This window comes from Pongo pygmaeus, chromosome 11 (genome assembly GCF_028885625.2).
Source record: "Pongo pygmaeus isolate AG05252 chromosome 11, NHGRI_mPonPyg2-v2.0_pri, whole genome shotgun sequence".
Lineage (NCBI taxonomy): Eukaryota > Metazoa > Chordata > Mammalia > Primates > Hominidae > Pongo > Pongo pygmaeus.
Window position 1 is genome coordinate 34008418 of NC_072384.2, and position 22014 is coordinate 34030431.

General features: G+C 46.1%; 1 protein-coding gene across 1 annotated transcript in view; it reads right to left on the minus strand.

Annotated features, from left to right (window-relative positions):
• TMEM163 (transmembrane protein 163) overlaps window positions 1-3489 on the minus strand; it is a 260277-nt gene extending 256788 nt beyond the window's left edge. The window contains exon 1 of the mRNA XM_054478923.2: window positions 3119-3489. Within this exon, the coding sequence (XP_054334898.1) occupies window positions 3119-3323 (205 nt within the window). The 5' untranslated portion in view covers window positions 3324-3489. The remainder of the gene's footprint in view (window positions 1-3118) is intronic.
• Between the last annotated feature and the right edge of the window lie 18525 nt (window positions 3490-22014).

A 22014-nucleotide genomic window follows, 5' to 3' on the forward strand; every position in this document is an offset into this window, starting at 1 on the left:
GGGGAAGTGGAGTATGATGATGTATAAAGACTCAGTTCCTAGTGAATGTTCCACACACAGGTACCTCCACACTCATGTTGGATGCAGGCACACTCACAAGTTACAAAGATGTAGTGAGAATTCCTAATGTTTTCAGGAAGCTGTGCTTTAAAGCTGGAAGAAAGGCAGGTTGAAGAGACAGGACAGCCTAGAGAAGCTACAACAGGCCTCGGATTTGCAGGCAAGGCTGGATCCTCCCTACCCATAGCTGGCCCCCATATTTGAATTTCTAAACTCACTCAAATTTCATATATTTGCAAATTTGGCCTGGGAATACTAAGCATAGTACTAATGAGAGACTGATCCTTTATTTATTTTGGAGAGGGGAAAGGTACAAATATATGTGGAGAGGCTGGAGCCATCAGTTATTTCTACACTAGGATACATGAGTTCCAATTCCTTTCTCCTAAGTTTGTCAAGCTTGAACTCTGTGAAGAAAGGGAGATTTTGTTAGATGGGGAAGTAGTGGGAAATGCTGACACATATAATTATCTAAGGCTAAGCTGGGCCCTAAGGTTACGGACAGAATGATAGGAAAATACTTGTGGGGAGAAGAATAGGTATTCGAGGGGGATGGGAAGAATGATTAAGATAAACCTGGCCTAATTTTTGTGTTTAGTCCCTAAAGGTCTTAGGCCACAGAGCTCTTGCTCCCTGAACTTTAAGTTCAACCAGATGGCACTGCAGTTACTGACATTCTGAGCTAGCTAGGTTTCTGAGAACCAGCCCACATCACTTCTAAGGCGCAAATGCCTCCAAAGTCTCAAAACACTAGATTTTAAAGCAAACCTTTGATGAGAGTTAACCGTGGTCTGGAACCACATCCTGATAGCTCCAAAGGGAGTTAGGACAAAAGAGAATGCCAAATACAGGTGCAGATCCGAGGTACCCCTCAACCCATCTACAGACAGCCTATAGATATTTAGGCCTGAAAGAAAGCAAGCCAGGCAGGATGCAGAGACACACAGCAGGCAAGTGCTGGGGCTTCCTCCTCCCCAATTCCTCTCACCAGCAGGAAAGAGGTAGCTGCACTCAACCCATTCCCAAAGGATACAAAAATCAATACTGGAAAAATGCAGCCCCATAAGAAAAAAAAAACAGAAACAACAAACACAAAATCTTACAATAAACCTCCCCAGGTAACGTTCTCGTTTACTTAACAAAAATCACTTATTCACCACATACTGGTTGCCATCAGGAAGAGGTCAAACAAAAGAATGTCACATTGACTTTCAGCTCTCAATGCCACAAAGCACCGGGTTCTTTGGGGAATAGGGTTCATCCTAACAGAGAGGCTGTGTGTGATATGCCACACTCTCAAACAGTGACAGTTTATGAACAGTCAATGCTTTCATGCTATCATATAATGGAAAATGAAATTCTGTTGACCAGAGAAAAATAACCTTAAGAATGAATTCAGAAGGGCTTTTTACACTTGAACATGAACTACAAAATGATGCTAAATATGAACTCACCCTAGCACTGTTTTCCCTCCTATCATTTTGTGGGGTACGGAGAAACAGGCCAGCTCTTACAGATGACCTGCAATGCTACAAAAATAAGCTCAACCCAGGCTTCTTTCTTCAATATGGAATTTTTAAATCCTACAATATTAGCTGGAGAGGGGCAAAGGTAATGAACACATCCTATAATAAAAGTGAGAGGTTTTGCTCCATGCTCGTGATGTCCCCTGTCCTCACCTCTTAAATGGCATCTAGTTATGTGAGAAGAGGGGGAGAAACTGCAACAGAGGTGCAGAATTCGTTGCCACTGGAGCAGCTCCAGTTCTCGCTGAACATCTAGGCGGATTCTCTGGGAACTGCCGTTTCCATGTCATTTTATTTCACATGCTACAGTTTAGAATTTCTAAAGAGAAAGAGATCGTGCATCCGAACACTAAACCGGAATAAAAATGTACAGGAGATACTAAGAATAGGACAGAAACCTGCTAAGTCTAAAATATATAAACCCGCCACAGCCAACAAAATAAGGCTTCCAAGAAAAGGGGGTGGAGGTGCAAAGAGCCGGCTTCCCCTAAAGGGCCTGGCTGCAAGAATCCCGCTTTGGCCACTAAACGGTTTTAGCAGAACCACAGATTCGTTCTGAGGGGGACAATTTGGATTCGGATTCAGCAAGAAGTAGAAAAGGTGCAGACGCGGCCAAGAACAGGGCTCCCTCTGCAAAGAATCCAAGCCCAAAGGAAACGCGGAAGGGATGGAGGAGAGAGACGCGGGAATGAGCAGGGAGTCTCTCCCGTCCTACACTGGCGACTCAAGGGGGCATCGGCAGTCGGTGGGAGGCAGAGTGTGGTCTCCCAGCAGAGGCAAGTGTGCGGACCTCCAGGCCAGTGTCAGTGGAGGGGGACTCTGAAGGGTCTGCAGACGCGCCCTCCGGAACCATCAGGTTTCAGTGGCATCCATCCAGATGAGGCTGGTGGCCCAAATCCAAATGTCCCATTCCTCTGCCCCATCATGAGACGACGGGGCAGGGACCCACCGTGACCCGGGTCCGCGATGAGAATCGGGGACTGCCCGAGACCAGAGGCCGCCCGAGTCCCGGCTCGCTCCCCTGCTTGCGCCCTTCGCCGGGGCGGGCAGCCGGGCGGCCGCCGAAGGACATCTCGCGACTACACCCGCAGAGGGAAGTTCTCCCAGGCAGCCGGTGGAGCCGCAGGGGACTACTGAAAGGAGGATGCAACGAGCCCGGGTCCCTCCGAGCTGAGTAGGGCCCGGAGTGGCCCAGAAGCGCTCGACTCCGAACGCAAAAAATGCCTCCCGCAAACTTTTCCCGTGGGCGCCGGAGGGCCTGGAGCTGGCGGAGAGGAGGGCAAGAGTCCAGGCGGGGTCGGCCTGAAGGCAGCCGGGGTCTGTGCTTCGAGGGAAGGAACCGCAGCCGAGGCGGTGCCGGCCGCAGGTGGGGCTGCCGCTCTCGGCTCGCAGCGTTCTCGCCGGGAAGTCGGGGCTCCGCGCCCCCGCGCGCTCCGATCCCCGAGCCTCGCCCATCGCAGCCCGCGAGTGGGGAGAGGCGGGCCCCGAGCAGCCACCCCCGTCGCCGGCCGGGTCGGCCGGCTAGCGCTCACCTCGGTCTTCCAGTCCGTCGCTGAACTGGCCGCTCTCGCTGATCCGCACCTGCCGCTCCTCCTCCAGCTGGGGCGGCTCGCGCGCGGGGGAGCTCAGCTGGGCCGGGCCGGGTGCGGCGGCCGGTGGCGCGTGGCCCCGGGGCGGCGGCGGCGGGACGGCGGGCCCCTGGGAGCTGCGGCGCTGGATGCCCGCGGCCGGCTCCATGGCGCGGGGCTGGGATCCTGGCGGCGGCGGCGACGACTCGAGTCAGAAGTGCGAGGCGCCGCGGCTCTGGCGGGCGCAGGAGCGGACGGACTGGCCGCGTGGACAAGGAGGGAGGGAGGGCGGGCAGGCGCCGCGGAGTGGAGGTGCACGGGCGGGGGCGGGGACGAGCGGAGAGCCGCGCGGTTCCGCGGCCGGTGGCGGAGGCTGGGGCCGCGTTGTCGCCGCCGCGCTCCGCCCCTGGGGGCAGGTGCGGGCGGCAGGGACCCGCCCCGAGGCTCGGGCGCGGGAGCTGGCGCACCGAGGCGGAGGAGAGGGAGGAACCCAGCGTGGGGACCCACAGGCGGCCCTGGCAAAGCTTGGCTAGGGCGTAGCGGGGACCCGCCCCATCTGCGCCGCGGGATGGTGCCCAGAGGGGACCCCTCCCACTGGATTCCTCTGCGGTCCGCGAAGCCCGCGGCCGCGCGTGGGTAGCAGACAGCGCCCCTAATTTGGCATCTTTCTCTTCTGGAGCTGCACAGGCTTCAGAGGCTGTACAGGGTCTTTGCCTGGGCCTCCAGTCTCACTGCTCATCCAGGGGAAAAGGGTTCATCTGTCCCCAAGCCCGTCGCTCTCTGTCCTTCTCGGAGCTTTAACTCTCCTCCCAGTTTCTCCTTGGAGCACCCATTTAGCCAGGGATGGGGTATCTTTAGGACAGCGGGCGCTATAGAAGATGCTTGAACTCCGAGGCTTCCCCATTTCCACTCTTCCTGGGCCTTTGTCCCATACAGTTCGCTCCCCTGCTCATCTAAGCCTTGTGTGATCTTCAGAAATCCATGGAAGTCTCCCTTCTACGAGAAGTCTCCCCAACTCTGACCCCTGCAGCTCTTAATTCATTTTGTGCGGTGGGGCTGATCTCACCAGTGAGCTGATCCACCGCAGGGCACACGCCAGCTCTCTTGATGCCCAGAGAGGAGCAAAAGAGGACCTGCTGTTTGATAAATTCAGCTTGGATTTGTTGAGGCTCAGAAAAGTATACCCCAACATATGGCACTTTGGTATGCTAAGTTTGAACTAAAAAACTAAACAGGCCTCTGAAGCCGCCTTAGAAACAAAGTCTGTCTCCCGCCCGACTTTCTCCCCACTAAGCAATTCATAGAAACCAGAATTCCTCTTCCCTACGGTGGTCATACAACCTAGAAATAGTACTCCAACCTCCCTGGTCCTCTGCCTTTCTGTGTAGGAGCTGGCCATAAAGAAATACTCAGACCTACCTCGTCTGATAGTAGATCCTAAGACCCTCATTCCAGAAGAGGTCCTGCTCTATACATGCTGCACAGAGAGGCCAAGAAGAATCTGAACAGGCCTCGCTGGGTTCACCCCTCAGTCTATTACCATTAGATCACACCCTTTGTCCAATCACATTTCTATAAGGCTGTCCATTCTTCACTGAATCTAAGCATAAAAACAGGCAGTTTTCCCTGAGTCTTTGCATCTTCATTTCTGAAGGCTCCTGTATCACATAAAACTTTGATTCAATAAATTTGTTACGTTTTTCTCTTATTAACCTATCTTTTGTTATAAGCATGTTAGCCGTGCCCCTTATGATGGGAAGGAAAGGTATCACACCTTTTCTGCCCCTACCGTTTCAATGGTATCAACATCCAAGCTCTAGAGTCCGGCTTTCAACTTTAGATTGATTCAGTCTCTGAATTTAATCTGGGTACTCCAAAATGTCAATTCCTCATTTAAAGGAGTCCTCCTCGTTTCTTGAAGAGTCACCCTTTTCCTTTTTCTTGTCTGCTTTGCTTGTGATTGAAATGAGAGTAGGATTTAAATGCCTTTGTGGTGCACTGGAAATATCACCAGAAATGGGGAGAGGGGTCTTACTTTATTTTGTTGCTGCTGTTATTATTGTTGTTGCTGGATTGGAATGAGAAGATCTGAGTTGACCTTGACCAACTTATTTTACCTCGTTGACCACTAATTTCTTCAACTACAAATTGAAAGAGTTGAACTAGGTCATTTCAAAGATCCCTTCCTGCTGCAAAGAAAAAGAAAAATGCTATGATTACTTGGATAAAGACAACGAAAATCTCTACCCATTAATCCTGGTTCTATCCTCTAAGGTAGAACATCCTTCAGATATATTTGCAGAGCCATCTCCTCCACTTTTTTCCTCCAGTCTATACCATTTAATCCCCCTGTCAATGGCTCTCAAAGTATCACCTGGGGAGTCTAAGAACAAAAATACGGAAGCTTCGACTGCTAGAGATTCTGATATCATATTTAACGTGACCGTTCTTGGCTGGGACCTTGGCGTGGGTATTTTGTAAGGCCCTTCCCCATTCTAAGAGTCATCTGGGGGCTTAAAAAAAATTGGCGGGGCATGGCGGCTCACGCTTGCAATCCCAGCACTTTGGGAGGCCGAGGTGGGCAGATCACAAGGTCAGGAGATCGAGACCATCCTGGCTAACATGGTGAAACCCCGTCCCTACTAAAAATACAGAAAATTAGCCGGGCGTGGTGGCGGGTGCCTGTAGTCCCGGCTACTCAGGAGGCTGAGGCAGGAGAATGGCGTGAACCCAGGAGGCGGAGCTTGCAGTGAGCTGAGATTGTGCCACTGCACTCCAGCCTGGGCGACAGAGCGAGACTCCATCTCAAAAACAAAACAAAACAAAAAATTATTCCTCCCTGGCTCTCTGAGATTCTGGTTCAATAGATCTGGGATCTGGCTGGGAACCTTCCTTTAAACCCCTCTCGCCCCCAGGCCTCCAACACACATTCTGATGTCAATTATTCTGCAACCACCCTTTATGATTACTCTCCACAATATGGACCATCTAGCTCTGTGACCTTCACATACACACACAAACACACACACACACACACACACGGTCTGCAGCAGATTCTCACCAAAGGAACTGGTATCATTATTCTTTCCTCTGGTTCCTCAGTTGGTTCTGTAAGTCCAGCATATCTCAAAGGTGAGTGTGGCAATGAACACCCGCAATTCTTCTTAAAATGCTGATTCCAATTTAGTTGGTCTGGGATAGAGGCTGTCAACCTAAAAGGAAGAGGCTGAGGCACAAAATATAATTGAAAGAATTTGCTTGAGCCCAAATGAGGACAGCTACCCAGGACGTTTCTAAATTGCCTTGAGGAGTGCTCCATTAGCCTTTGTTATAAGCAGGGTTTTAAAGGCAAAGGGAGCAAAGAGAGGGCCAATATAAAGTTGTGTGACAGGAATCCTCATTGGTTTGCAGAGATAACTTGGGTTAGTGATTGGCTATAGATTGTTGAACTGTAGGGTAGGAGTTATGGTGTCCAGTGTATGGCCATTTTATGGCTATTTGGCATAAATTAGTCTAGAGCCCACATAGTCAGTGGCTTCTAGAGATCATTATTTCACTCAAATGGTTGTCACTTGCTGCTGTTTCATTCCAGTAAGTCTCTGGGCCTGATAATGTAAAGGGGCTTGCATTCCTCAGATTAAAAGTTTCTTTTTTGTTGTTTTCCACCAGGCTGAGATTCTGTTTCTAACAAACCTCCCGATGCTGCTGATGCTGCAGATCTGAAGACCACACTTTGAGAAGCAAGGATCTAGGAGTTTTTTGTTATTCGTGGAATAAATATATTTCCCATCATGTTCCAGCTGCCTTGATTAAACAAGCCGTTATTGTCTTTTCCAGAAAGATTTCTCTGACTCCAGCTCCCCTCTGGGTGCTCCTTTTTCTAAACTGTAATTGATTAATAATTTACCATTTATTTCATGTGTGGAGCAGGGATAGTGGTGCTTGCCTGATGTGCATTCCTTACACACACCTACCTGGGTATCGGGGACACAGTGTCCCCTCAAACAATCCCTGCTGATTAACTGGAAGATAACACTAGCTTACATTTTTGGAGGACATACCATGTGCCGGGTACCTAGCTAAGTGTTTTACAAGCATTGTCTCCCTCATTCAGCTACTACTGTCCTCATTTCACAGATGAACAAAGGCCGATCTGCCTTGTCGACCTCTGCCCACCACCATAATCCACAGGAGTACTGCCCCCTAGGGGGCATTTTGGAAATTTGCAGGTACTTTCTTTGGTCATCACAATGATGGGAGGAGGGGGCCACTGACATTTAGTTAGGGGTGGCCCCAGATGCAGGAGATTGGTCTGTGTCCCACATGGCTTTCATTTGTCAGACCTGACCTTTGCTTCAGTTGAAATGTGCATCTAATTACATTGGAACTTTAACTTTGTTTTACATATAAACACAAAATGTTTTTGCATCTTGTGAATACACACAGGAATTTCTGGAAATGCAACTACTGTATAAGTCTAGGAAGGGATGGTACTCTGTTTACCACTTTGGAAAATCAGGACACAGAAGCCAGTTCCATTCATGGTATCTGTTTCAGCAATCAACACATATATGATGCCCACAGGCCCAGTAATTCCATATGTGTGTACTTTAGCTCCTGTTTCAAAATAACAGCAATATAAAGAAAAAGTATAAAAAATATTCCAGAGTGCCTGACTCTCTGTTCTTAAATTATAAATAGGTACAAATATCTGACTACTTATTTATGACCTCTGGTGTAGCTCTGAGTGAGCATTTAAATATTAATTATGTATTGCTTTACTTTTATTCCTCCTCTATTATAATTTAGGTCATTATATTGATTTTTCAACTATGTGTATATGCATTAGCCATGAATTAATTTCACAATCACAATAGTGAATAATCTAAAACAGCTGGGGCCAGGCACAGTGGCTCATACCTGTAATCCCAGCACTTTGGGAGGCCAAGACAAAAGGATCACCTGAGGCCAGGAGTTTGAGACCAGCCTGGTCAACATGGTGAAACCCTGTCTTTACCAAAAATACAAAAATTAGCCAGGCCTGGTGGTGCACGCCTGTAATCCCAGCTACTCGGGAGGCTGAGGCAAAAGAATTGCTTAACCCAGAAGGCAGAGGCTGCCGTGAGCCAAGATTGTGCCACTGCACTCCAGCCTGGGCGACAGAACGAGACTTTGTCTCAAAAAATAAATGAATAAATAAATAACCAAACAAAACAGTTGGTATAAAAAGGGAGACTGGACCATTACAGCCAAGAAGATCCTGAGGAAACACAACCACTAGCTGAAATATGGCATTGTGGATGAAATCCTGGAACAGGAAAAGGACATTAGGTAAAAATCAAGGAATTCTGAATAAAGTATGGACCTCAGTAATGTCTCAATTATTAGTTGTAAAAAAGGGGCACTCATGTGAGATGTTAGTAATGGGGGCACTGGGTGCAAGGTACATGGAACTTTCTAATCTTCTCAACTTTATGCAAATCTAAAACTGTTCTAAAAAAGGAAAGCTGAGGAGGGGCTTCAAGATGGCTGATTAGAAGCATTTCATGCCTACCTCTTCCACTTAGTGTGTATAGACAGTCATACTTTGAATACACCATCCAAGAGAGAATGTTGGAATTCAATAGAGAAGTAACAAGAAACACCAGAAAGCAGGTAAGAAGGGAGAGAGACAGCCTGCCTGGAGGGGATGAACTGGGAGCAGGAGTAACTTCCCAAGGCAAGGAAATGGTGAGTGACTTCCAGAGGCCCACATCCCCACCATGGAATCCTGCAATCCTGCCACAAGACAGCCCCTCAACCCTCCCAACTCCTGATACTAACATAGGGAGCTGCTGGGAGATCATGGGATGGAACCACTCCAGGGAGGGAGCTCACATTGAGTCCCATACCCTTTCTGAGCCTAAGCAGCTATGGCAAAATGCCATTTTCAGACCTAGCCTTTGGCAGACTGCATACTGTCCTGGAGCCCAGCAATGCCAAGACTGAGGCATTACAAAGACTCTGTTGCTGCTGGGAGTGAGGAGCAAGCTGGAAGTTGTCCCACAGCCAGAGCTAAAAAGCAAGCAAGGTGCGGGCAGCAGCTGTTGGTGCCAAGAAGTGAGCGCCACTGGGACAGAAGACTGGGATGCAAGCAGGGTGTGAGTTGCTGCTTGGTCTTAGTCGCCAGCTGGGTGGGAGCTCCTGCAGCCAGGGAGGAGCATAAACTAGGAACAGGCTACTACTGCTGAGGTAGAGAACAAGCCCCACTGGAACTGGAGCATGAGAGAGATGTGGTTTTCCTACGCTCTGGCCCAGGCTGTGACCACTGAGGATGACCCCACCCTCTCCAGTGCCAGGGCCTCAGTGCAGCTGCTACCACCCTTTACCCGAGCACTCCACCTGCAGTCTGAGGATCACCATGCCCCTGCCAACCATGTCATCCAGGCTGGTCTTCAACTCCTGACCTCAAGTGATCTGCCCCCTCAGCCTCCCAAAGTGTTGGGACTACAGGCGTGAGCCACCATGCCCAGCTGCAGAAAAGATAACTATTGGGTACTGCACTTAATACCTGGATGATGAAATAATCTGTACAACATCCCTGGTGACATGTGTTTACCTATGTAAAAAACCTTCACATGTACCCCCAAACCTAAAATAAAATTTAAAAAAATAAAAAATAAAAGAAAGTCATATATGGGTAAGAGCACATGGTCATAAAACCTGACAACTGAAAGACTATAAGAAATTGAGTGCTGTCTTTTTTTGTTCTTATTTATTTTTTAACATTTTTAGTAAATGTCCCCAGAGCCCCAATTTCAGGAATACACATAGGAAAAAGAGGAAAGACCAAGAAGACAAAGGAAACACATTAGACATAAGAGCCTCCACTGGGAATAAACGTCACAGTTATCTCTGGCGCAGCCACTTGCTAAGGGTCATGAGTGTTCTAATGGAACTCACATAAAAAATCACATAGTCCTCATAGTCCTATAAATCAGATATGGTATTATTAGCATCCCTGTTGTAAAGATAAGGAAACCAAATCTCATTCCTGAGGTCTGCTTTTATCCACTACCATGCACAGCCTCTATGGAAGAATCTACAGATGGCCCAGAGCATGGCTTCTGCACCTGATACAGCTCCATGAGATTTCAGGTTAAGGTGTATAGTTACTTAGGTTAAGGTATATAGTTACTTTACTTCGCTTCTTGTACGGACTTTGGAAAACCAAATATAAACATACTATCCATCTTTGGCATATCTTGAAGAAACATAATCAACACTCAAGAGCTAGGGTGTGGCACCCTTGCAGGCATGGACTCTAGGGCTGGGGCTGAGTGAGGACCTGTCCAGTACAGGAGTATCTAAGCTGGCTGCCAAGGTCAACTCCAACAGCACTTACAGGAAGGGCTCTAAGATCTTCACTTGGAAAGAGGGAAGTATGTGTATGTCCACATGCCTGAAGTGTGAATCTTAAATTTATTAACTCCCTTTACCATGGAATAAAAAGTATAAACTTGAGGTATGACTACAGAGCATTTGGAGAAATATCATGTTGGTTACAGCATTATTAAGAGGCTTCATTTGGAAAATATACATACAAAAAGAATGTTTAAATGTCATTTCAGCCTTTAAGAGACTTGCGGTCTAAACAGAACGGCATAGTTCTGCATTACCAGCCTTTGCTGTGCATTCTCATCAGCAGTGGGTCTCAACTTTACAATCACTAGGGATAGGGCAACAAACTCACCCTGGTTGGCCCAAGACATTCCTGGTTTTAGCACTGAAAATTCCATGTCCTGGAAAATTATCTCAGTCCCAGGGAAATTGAGACAGTTAGTCACCTTATCAGGATGCTTTTAAAAATCTTGATGTTCAAGCCAACCTACCCCTGACAAATTGCTCAGAATCTCTGGGGGTGGGACACAGGCTTAAATGTTTCTGAAAGATCTCCAAGTGATTCCAATGTACAGCAAAGCACAAGAAAGCCCTGCTCAAGGATAGGGCTTCTTAACTTGAAAGTACACAAGAATCACCTAGCAATCTTGGTAAAATGCAGATTTTAATTCCGCAGGTCTGGAGTGGGGTCCAATTTTCTGCAGTTCTAACAAGCTCCCTGGTGATGCCAGCGCTGCTGGTGTACGGACCAGCCTCTGAATGGCAAGGATCTGGAAAACACAAGCAGTATGTTTTTTATCTACTTTGAAAGAATCTATAATAGAGTCACGAAGAGAAGGATGTCAGGACAAAATTAACAAAAGGGGGAAAATCAAATAAAATATAAGTAACTAGTAATGCAGTAAGGAGAGGGAGCAGGTTCTAAGACACATTTTCTTGGATTCCTTAGTACACTGACTACACATAGTAGGTATTTGACACATATAATCTGGAAATGCTTAATGGGGGTGAGTTCTAACACTGACTTACAAGGGTGGAAGGGCATCCCAGGAAAAGGCAATGGTGGGCATAAAGGATTCTGCAACAAAATAAGCTAAAACTTTGTTAAGTGTACAAATTCACAATTTTCTCTGAATAATGCTTAATTGTGGAAGAAAAGAATTTGGATGGGGCATATTGAAGGAACTTCTGGGGTGGCTGGGAGAGTTATATTTCTTGATTTGGGTGGTACTTGCTTTATAATGATTTATTAAGCCATGCATTTGATTTCTGTGATTTTTAGTATCTGTGTTTTTACAATACTATTTTACAATAAAAATATTTATAAAAATTTTTATCTGGAATGACCACATGTATTGGGAGGAATAGGTCTGCCTTGGCTAAACAGTTTGTACTGAAACCGGTCAGAGGTTGCTAGGGGCTACTGACTATGCAGAACTAATGAGTCATCTCACTCAGCTCCATGGGAAATGTCAAAGATGTGGAGGAGTAGGGGACTAACAAGAATAAAGAACAAAGTCAGCTGCATCTGATATGGGAAAAGGGAGTTACATACGCTCAAAAAATTGTTTCATTTTCTTCTGCTCACATATCAAAAAAAATTATTGCATCTACGCTCCATGATTTTCTTCCTACGCCTCTGGCCTTTTGCCCTAGACCCACAAATCCAATTGTCCTTGAACATCTCCTGCTGAGTAAGCCCACTCCCCAAATTCAATATGTCCAAAAGCAGAATCCCGAAATCTATGCATCTTCAACCTCCATTTATTGGAGAATTTCAGCACCATCCACCATATCATCTCAAGCCAGGATCCGAGAAATACCTCCCCTTCACTTCACTCTTCCTCACACATTACAAGCGACAGGTGACCAACCTCTGATAATTCCACCTTCTTGCCATCCCTTAGATCATTGCCTCCTGAAAAATCACCCCCTAAGGGGCTCCGATTTTTCCTTCTCTCGACTGATACTCTATGCATACTTCCATTGCAGCCCTTGTAACACTGTATTTCTCTAATTTTGTTAATATACCAATTTCTTTCTGCATGATGGAAAATTTCTTAAGGCAAGAACACAGTTTATTCATCCTAGTGTTTCAGGCATCTACCAGAATGCAGCCAGAGTTTAAGTGCCCAGAAAAAAGAAAAGGTCGTTGAAGGAACAAATGAGTAAATGCTTACCTGCTCTCTTCAAGCCTTAGATAATTGAGCTGACCAGGTCATTTGTGACTGACTTCACATCCAGCCACTGAGGCAGCTCTCAGAGATTGCATCTTCCTCCTAGGCCTTCTTCCTTCCCCCTCCATCAGTAGAAAAATAAAGAGAAACATGTTCTAGCTTTGAAACTGCTAAGATAGGGGAACTTTCAGGGAAAAAAAATGTAACTTTATACCATCCTCCTAAAGATGGCGGACAACCTTCCTTTCCTGTCTCGTATGTACAGTGTGGCAGATGCTGTTGAGATTACATTATTTCAAACCTGACACATGTTTTAACCCCTCTCTAAAAGCCTGCAATATTTTATGTAAACATTTTATTGAAGTTTAACACACATGTAAGAGGGCACACAAATTTTAAAGTTACACTCAACAAATGTGCACCAAGTGAACACACACAGAAACATTTCCATAAACAGAGTATGATCCGTACCCCTAAAGTGTCTCCTTTGTCCCCCTCCATGCACTAACCCCACCCCGCCCAAGACTAGATGAAAATATTTCCAAATTTGCTTTGGCACAAACTATTCTGTGAAAAGTTTCTATATTATACTCTCCATTTATGTTAAAAAGTTTTTAATTCTAAAAGAAAGCAACGTATGCTCACTGTAAAAAGTTAAAACTTAACAGAAGTACAAAACTATAGAAAGTGAAAGAGTTTCCCTATCAACCCTCTGCCCACCCCTGACTTCCACCACCACCATTCCCAAGGTTAAAAACTTGTAACAGTTTGGTGCATTTATCAGTTCAAACTATGTTACCAGTAAGGAAAAGTTCAATTCAAAGTGGACAAAACAGTAAAACAATGTATTGCCCCTCATAATTTACTTAATCATTTTCTGAGTGAATGAACATTTGTTTCCAATGTTTTGCTATTACAAACAATGCCACACTGACCATTTCATTTTGAACACTTTAAACAGAAAATGTAAAGAGATCTTGAAAGTCCAGAGTTGGGGCAGGCTTTGGGATTTGTTTAATTCAGTCACTCAACTATGTCATCAAAGACTCTGTTTCTATCTCCTTGCTCTGCTTCCAAGACATCAGCTGCATCCTGAGGCTGGCTCATTTCAGGTTGTAACATAGCTGACAACAGGGCTACATATTTTATCAGAGAGAAGTGGGTAGGGAGGGAAAGAAAAGGAAGAGAGGGAAGAGAAAGAAACTCAACAACGGTGGAGTGAAAGTCCTAGGCTTCATTCTGATTGGATCCAATTTGGTTATACGCCTACTTACAAGCCAGTCATTAAGGCCTGGGGAATGTCAAGTAATAATTGGAGCAGTTCCCATTCCTGAATCAATCTCTGTGGCAAAAAGGATGGGATTATCCTAATTGATTCCAAGAATAGGACCAACCTCTGAAGGATGAGGGGTCAGTTCCACCCAAATCAAATAAATGGCTACTACATGATGGGGTATAGTTGGAATGGAGACTGGGAAGGCCACCATATTATTCATTGCTGTAAATATCCTTTGAGACCATTTTTTGCATATATATATATATTTGTATATATAGATATATAACATAGACACAGTTAATTTTTAACTGTAGTAAATCACACTATTCTGCAACTCAAATTATTCTGCACCTTTATATACATATAAATCTACCTCACCTTCTATAGGTGCAAGATATTCCATTGTATGAGTGAATAATAATTTATTTAACTATTTCCCTAACTGATGAACGTTTAGATTGTTTTAAATATCTCTTCTGCAAAAATTCTACATTGACCATTTCATTCTGAACAATATCTTAAATGGAAAATGTAAAGTAATTTTTGGAAGAGATACAGTCGTCCCTTGGTATCAGGGGATTGGTTCCAGGACCCTCACGGACACCAAAATCCATGGAAGCCCAGTCCATTCCCCTGTCTGCAAGCTCAAATCGACTTAAACACATGCAAGCTCTCAGTTAGAACGTCACCAGGAGGCAACTTAGAGCTTTAATACAAAATATTTAATATGGAGAATTTTCCATGAAATAACTGATATATCTATTGCATTCAACTATAAACATGATTCCTTCTCTACTCTTTTCTGTAATATTTTACTTGTAGTTTTTATTATAACTTTTTTCCCTTTTCCTCATCTTCCTGACAGAGAATCAACTGGGTCCCTGAAGGAGGTGCTCCAGCGGCCTGCTCCGTCGTGTCCGAGGCTTCCTGAAGGCCTGTGTTCTCACCTGCCCTTGGTGGAAACCTTCTATTCATCTGATCTATTTTCTTGTGGGTATCAGTGCCCATATGTCTCGATCTCCCTTTCCAGCTCCAAGATATCTGTTATGGGCTGCATTGTATCTCCACAAAACTCATATGTTGAAGCTGATACTGAGAGGTGACGGCGTGCGCCCTCGCTCACTCTCGGCGCCTCCTCTGCCTGGGCTCCCACTTTGGCGGCACTTGGGGAGCCCTTCAGCCCGCCGCTGCACTGTGGGAGCCCCTTTCTGGGCTGGCCAAGACTGGAGCCGGCTCCCTCAGCTTGCAGGGAGGTGTGGAAGGAGAGGCACGGGCGGGAACTGGGGCTGAGCGCGGTGCTTGCGGCCCAGCGCGAGCTCCGGGTGGGCGTGGGCTCCCCGGCCCGCGCTCGGAGCGGCCGGCAGGCCCCGGGCAGTGAGGGGCTTAGCACCTGGGCCAGCAGCTGCTGTGCTCAATTTCTCCCCGGGCCTTAGCTGCCTTCCCGTAGGGCAGGGCTCGGAACCTGCAGCCCGCCATGCCTGAGCCTCCCCCCACCTCCGTGGGCTCCTGTGCCGCGGGAGCCTCCCTCTACGAGCGCCGCCCCCTGCTCCACGGCGCCCAGTCCCATCGACTACTCAAGGGCTGAGAAGTGCGGGCGCCTAGCCCGGGACTGGCAGACAGCTCCACCTGCAGCCCTGGTGCGGAATCCACTGGGTGAAGCCAGCTGGGCTCCTGAGTCTGGTGGGGACGTGGAGAACCTTTGTGTCTAGTTCAGGGATTGTAAATGCACCAATCAGCGCCCTGTGAAAACAGACCACTCAGCTCTACCAATCAGCAGGATGTTGGTGGGGCCAGATAAGAGAATAAAAGCAGGCTGCCCAATCCAGCAGCGGCAACCCCCTGGGGTCCCCTTCCACACTGTGGAAGGTTTGTTCTTTCGCTCTTTGCAATAAATCTTGCTACTGCTCACTCTTTGGGTCCACACTGCCTTTATGAGCTGTAACACTCACCGCGAAGGTCTGCAGCTTCACTCCTGAAGCCAGCGAGACCACGAACCCCACCAGAAGGAAGAAACTCTGAACACATCTGAACATCAGAAGGAACAAAGTCTGGACACACCGCCTTTAAGAACTGCAACACTCACCGCGAGGGTCCGCAGCTTCATTCTTGAAGTCAGTGAGACCAAGAACCCACCAATTCCAGACACAATATGATTTGGATCTGTGTCCCTGCCCAAATCCCATGTCAAATGGTAATACTCAGTGTTGGAGGTAGGGCCTGCAGGGAGATGATAGGATCATGGGGGTGGATTTCTCATAAATAGTTTAGCACCGTTCCCTTTGTGATTAGTTCTCACGAGATTTGGTTGTTTAAAAGTGTATCACACCTCCCTCCCCTCTCTTTTGCTCCTGCTCCAGCCACGTGATGTGTGCTTTCCCTTTGCCTTCTGCCATGATTGAAAGTTTCCTGAGGCCTCCCCAGAAGCCAAGAAGATGCCATCATGCTTCCTGTACAGCCTTCAGAACCGTGTGCCAATTAAACCTGTTCTCTTTATAAACTACCGAGTCTTGGGTATTTCTTTATAGCAGTGTGAGAATGGACTAATACAAAGCCCTAACTCCCAGTACATCAGAATGTGACTGTATTTGGAGATAGGACCTTTAAAGAGGTAATTAAGGTGAAACGAGTTCACCTGGGTGGGCTCTAGTCCAATATGACTAATGTCTTTCTAAGAAGACATGAGGACACAGATACCCACAGAAGGAAAACCATGTGAAAACACAGGGAGGAAACAGCCACCAACAAGCCAAGGGAATGGCCTTAGAAGGAAGCAATCCTGTGGACACCTTGATCTTGGACTTCCCGTATCCAGAACTGAGGGAAAATAAATTCCTGTTGTTTAAGCCCCTGGTGTGTGGTTTTTGCTATGGCAATCTTAGTAGACTAATACAGTGCCCAAGCCCAAGTGTGCTGTGGAAACCCCTGAATGGTCCAGAAGGAGCCTCCTTGACATTCCATTGCTGTCTGGGTGGCTCCTAGGCCCCTTCTTCCCTGTGTCTTCCTGACCTCTGATGGGTGGTCCCTCCAGTTCTACTCCTCCCAGGTTCTGCCCACCAGTCTGCTTAGAGTTGGTGCTTACTTCCCTTATTTGGTGCCTGTAGATGAATGGTTTTCCAATCTTTCAGGGCTTAAAACTCACTGCTTTGTGAATTCAGATTCCCAGACCATGGCTCCAGAGATGCAGACTAACTAGTTCAGTGACGGGGCTGGGAAACCTGCACTTTAACAAATACTCAGGTAATTCTGAGGGAAATGACCACACTTTGAGAAACACCACTGAAGATATGTCCTCTTTCCTGTTTCTCTAACCCGGTGGCCCGCCACCTTGCCTGCACGTGAGATTCACCTGGGGAGCTCTTTAGAACACCCATGCCTAAGCCCACCTTAGATATTCTGGGTTAATTAGTCTGGGATGGGGCTTGGGCATGGGTACTTTTTTACCATAGGTTATTGGGGTAGAGGTGGTGTTTGGTTATATGAGTAAGTTCTTTAGTGGTGATTTGTGCGATTTTGGTGCACCCATTACCCGAGCAGTATACACTGCACCCTATTTGTAGTCTTTTATCCCTCTCCCCCTCCCACCCTTCCCCCCAAGTCCGCAAAGTCCATTGTATCATTCTTACACCTTTGCATCCTCATAGCTTAGCTCCCACATATCAGTGAGAACATACCATGTTTGGTTTTCCATTCCTGAGTTACTTCACTTGAAATAATAGTCTCCAATCTCATCCAGGTTGCTGTGAATGCCATTAATTCATTCCTTTTTATGGCTGAGTAGTATTCCATCATGTATGTATAACACAGTTTCTTTATCCACTCATTGATTGATGGGCACTTGGGTTGGTTCTACGATTTTGCCATTGCGAACTGTGCTGCTATAAACATGCATATGCAAGTATCTTTTTCGTATAATGACCCATTTTCCTCTGGGTAGACACCCAGTAGTGGGATTGCTGGATCAAATGGTAGTTCTATTTTTAGTCCTTTAAGGAATCTCCACACTATTTTCCATAATGGCTGTACTAGTTTACATTCCCACCAGCAGTGTAGAAGTGTTCCTTGATCATTGCATCCATACCAACATCTACTGTTTTTTTAATGTTTTGATTATGGCCATTCTTGCAGGAGTAAGGTGGTATCGCATTATGGTTTTGATTTGCATTTCCCTGATCATTAGTGATGTTGAGCATTTTTTCATATGTTTGTTGGCCATTTGTATATCTTCTTTTGAAAATTGTCTATTCATGTCTTTAGCCCACTTTTTGATGGGATTGTTTGTTTTATTCTTACTGATTTGTTTGAGTTTGTTGTAGATAGTGGATATTATTCTTTTGTCAGATATATAGACTGTGAAGACTTTCTCCCACTCTGTGGGTTGTCTGTTTACTCTGCTTACTGTTCCTTTTACCACACAAAAGCTCTTTAGTTTAAATAAATCCCGGCTATTTACCTTTGTTTTTATTGCATTTGCTTTTGGGTTCTTGGTCATAAAATCCTTGACTAAGCCAATGTCTAGAAGGGTTTTTCCAATGTTATCTTCCAGAATTTTTACAGTTTTGCGTCTTAGATTTAAGCCCTTAATTCATCTTCAGTTGGTTTTTGAATAAGGTGAGAGATGAGAACCCGGTTTCTTTCTCCTACATGTGGCTATCCGATTATCCCAGCACCACTTGTTGAAAAGGGTGTTCTTTCCCTGCCTTATATTTTTGTTTGCTTTATCAAAGATCAGTTTGCTGTATTTGGGTTTATTTCGGGGTTCTCTATTTTGTTCCTTTGGTCTATGTGCCTATTTTTATACCAGTACCATGCTGTTTTGGTGACTATGGTCTTATAGTATAGTTTGAAATCAGGTAGTGTGATGCCTCCAGATTTGTTCTTTTTGCTTAGTCTTGCTTTGGCTATGTGTGCTCTTTTTTGGTTCCATATGAATTTTAGAATTGTTCTTTCTAATTCTGCAAAGAATGATGGTGGCATTTTGATGCTGATTGCCTGGAATTTGTAGATTGCTTTTGGCAGTATAGCCATTTTCACAATATTGATTCTACCTATCCATAAGCATGGGATATGTTTCCATTTGTTTGCTTCATCTATTATTTCTTTCAGCAGTGTTTCATAGTTTTCCTTGTAGAGGTCTTTCACCTCCTTGGTTAGGTATATTTCTAACTATTTTATTTGTTTATATTTTGCAGCTATTGTAAAAAAAAGTTGAGTTCTTGATTTGATTCTCTGCTTGGTCACTGTTGGTTTATAGAACAGCTACTGATTTGTGTACATTAATCTTGCGTCCAGAAGCTTTGCTGAATTCTTTTATCAGTTCTAGAAGCTTTCTGGAGGAGTCTTTAGGGTTTTCAAGGTAAACGATCATATCATCAGCAAACAGTGACTGTTTTGACTTCCTCTTTACCAATGTGGATGGCCTTTGCTTCTTTCTCTTGTCTCATTGCTCCGGCTATGACTTCCAGTACTATGTTGAAGAGGAATGGTGAGAGTGGGCATCCTTGTTTTGTTCCAGTTCCCAGAGGGAATGCTTTCAACTTTTTCCCATTCAGTATTATGTTGGCTGTGGGTTTGTCATAGATGGCTTTTATTACATTGAGGTATGTCTGATTTTGCTAAAAGTTTTAATTATAAAGAGATGCTGGATTTTGTTGAATGGAACATGGGTATTTTATTTTTAATTTGTCCAGGTAATTCCAACATGCAGCCAAATGGGAACCACTAGTCCAGCCCCATAGCCATGTTCCCAGAGCTGTCATCGTTTCTCACCTGAACTGAGCGAGAGGCTCCTACTGGCTCTGCTTCCGCTAACAGCTCTCTCCACCTCACTCCTTCTCCACAATACAGTCAAAGTAATAAAACACAAGCTTAGTCATGTCTTTTCCCTGCTGAAATGCCACCAATAGCTCCTCATTATCGCAGGCTAATATTTACAAGTTCCCTAGCCTGACATCAAAAGCCACCCACGTTCTGGCTTCTTAGGGCCTCTGCACCTTTCTATCTCCCTTTTGACCCCTAAGCTCCAGCCACACTCATGTCCTGGGTTCCCCCAAATCACTAAGTCTTGCCCTTTGTTTTCCCACCTGACTGGAATGCTCTTCCACCTGGCTAATGCCTTCCATTTAGTGCTTGCATGATCTGTGAAACCTTCCCTGACACTCTCCCCATGCCCAGACGAGGAGATAGGCCCTCCTCCTTTTCCAAAAACACACCAGTGCACCCCTCTTTCAGATCACATATCACATTGTATTGTATTGCTTTCCATTGGTCCCCTTCTCGTGACAGTACCCATCTTATTCTCAGTCTCCCTGTGTCTTAATACAGTGCCCAGCATGTGCACAGTAGGGCATGGTGAGCATCTGTTGAATGGATGAATAAATGGATACCTGGCCTCTCCCAGCTGTGCCCTTGCCCAGCACCTGCTGTCTGGTTACCATTTACAAATGAGCTTGGCTCCCTCAGTTCTGGTGTTTCCTTACCTCCATGTTCCATGTCTTACTTCAATCCCAGAATAACTGTTTATAGCAGAGCTCGTCCAGCCCATAATTGGGGCAAGAACAGGTGAAAGACTCACAGCTCCTCTGGGCCCAGCACTTTCCATTCTTTAACCCTTATGGCAGCAACACAAAGTCATCGTTATCACCTCCGTCTTACAGCTGAGAAAACTGAGGCTCTGAGTGGCTGAAAGTGACTTTCCTGAGGTCACACAGCTAGGGGGTGACCTAGCCAAAACTTGAATCACAGAATCTGACTCCATGAGCTCCAGCCGTTCCTGCTGGGCCCCGTGCTCATCCACTAAAAGAGACAGGAGCTTGGTGAGTGGCTGTTTTGTGTTCTTTTGTGCGATGGTGAGTCCATGTGGGCACAACAGGGGACACAGGGGAGGCTCAGGAAAACAAAGTTTATTCTACTCACAGGTCCTAGGGACAGGAAGCATGATATGCCTTGCAGGGCCTCAGGGGAAGACACCAGGGTGGTCAGGAGCCAGAAGACAGGAGTGAGGGCAAGGTTTAGACCAGAGCCTTCCTTGGCATTTCTGTGGAAAAAGCAAGGTAGGGCAGGGTGAACAGTCTAGGATTGGCTAGTTTGAAGAATTTCAGCGGGCTCTAGGCTACAGGGGTGGTCCCTAGTTGCCTGGCACCTGGCTGTGGAGTGATGAACGCAGACAGACATTGTCTCCTGGGGTGTATGGGTCAGATGAGGGAGGGCTCTGGTTGGTTAGTTTGCTAATCAAATGCTCTAGGGCCAGGCGTGGTAACCCCAGCACTTTGGGAGGCCAAGGTGGGAGAATCACTTGAGCCCAGGAGTTTGAAACCAGCCTGGGCAACAGGGCGAGACCCTGTTTCTACCCCAATTCTTTTTTAATTTGCTGGGTGTAGTGGTGCATGCCTGTGGCCCCAGCTACCCAGGAGGCTAAGGTGGGAGGATGGCTTGAGCCCAGTAAGTCAAGGCTGCATTAAGCCATGTTCATACCACTGCACTCCAGTCTGGGTGACAAAGTAAGTGAGACCCTCTCTCAAGAAAAACAAAAAGAGAAACAAACAAACATTTAAAAAAAAAAAAAAAAAAAAAAGAACACGCTCCAGGCTGGGCCTTTTGTTATCTCTAGGAATTGGCTAGCCCCAGAGGGGCAGTCTCCCCTGGACCCAAAAGGGGTTTTATGTTTTATGATGTCAGAACATCATAATATACAGAAAATGTAAGAATATATTTGCAATACAATGGGGAAGGAGGAATGGCTGCTGGAGACACAGGCTGACAATGTGACTCACTGCCCAGGAATGAGCCTGAGGAAGCCCTCTAATTCCACAGCCATCAGCTTTTCCACCATCAGTAATGCCACGCTCAATCAGACATCCTGAGAATGTGTGGCCCATGTGGATGAGAGGGGTTGCCACTTTTATTCACAAATGTATCACAAGTGCTTAGAACAGTGCCTGGGATAAGGTAGACACACATTTATAAAGTAGAAAAATATTTACTGATTTAATGAAAAAAGAGTGAATTAACAATGACGCTATTAAAATAAC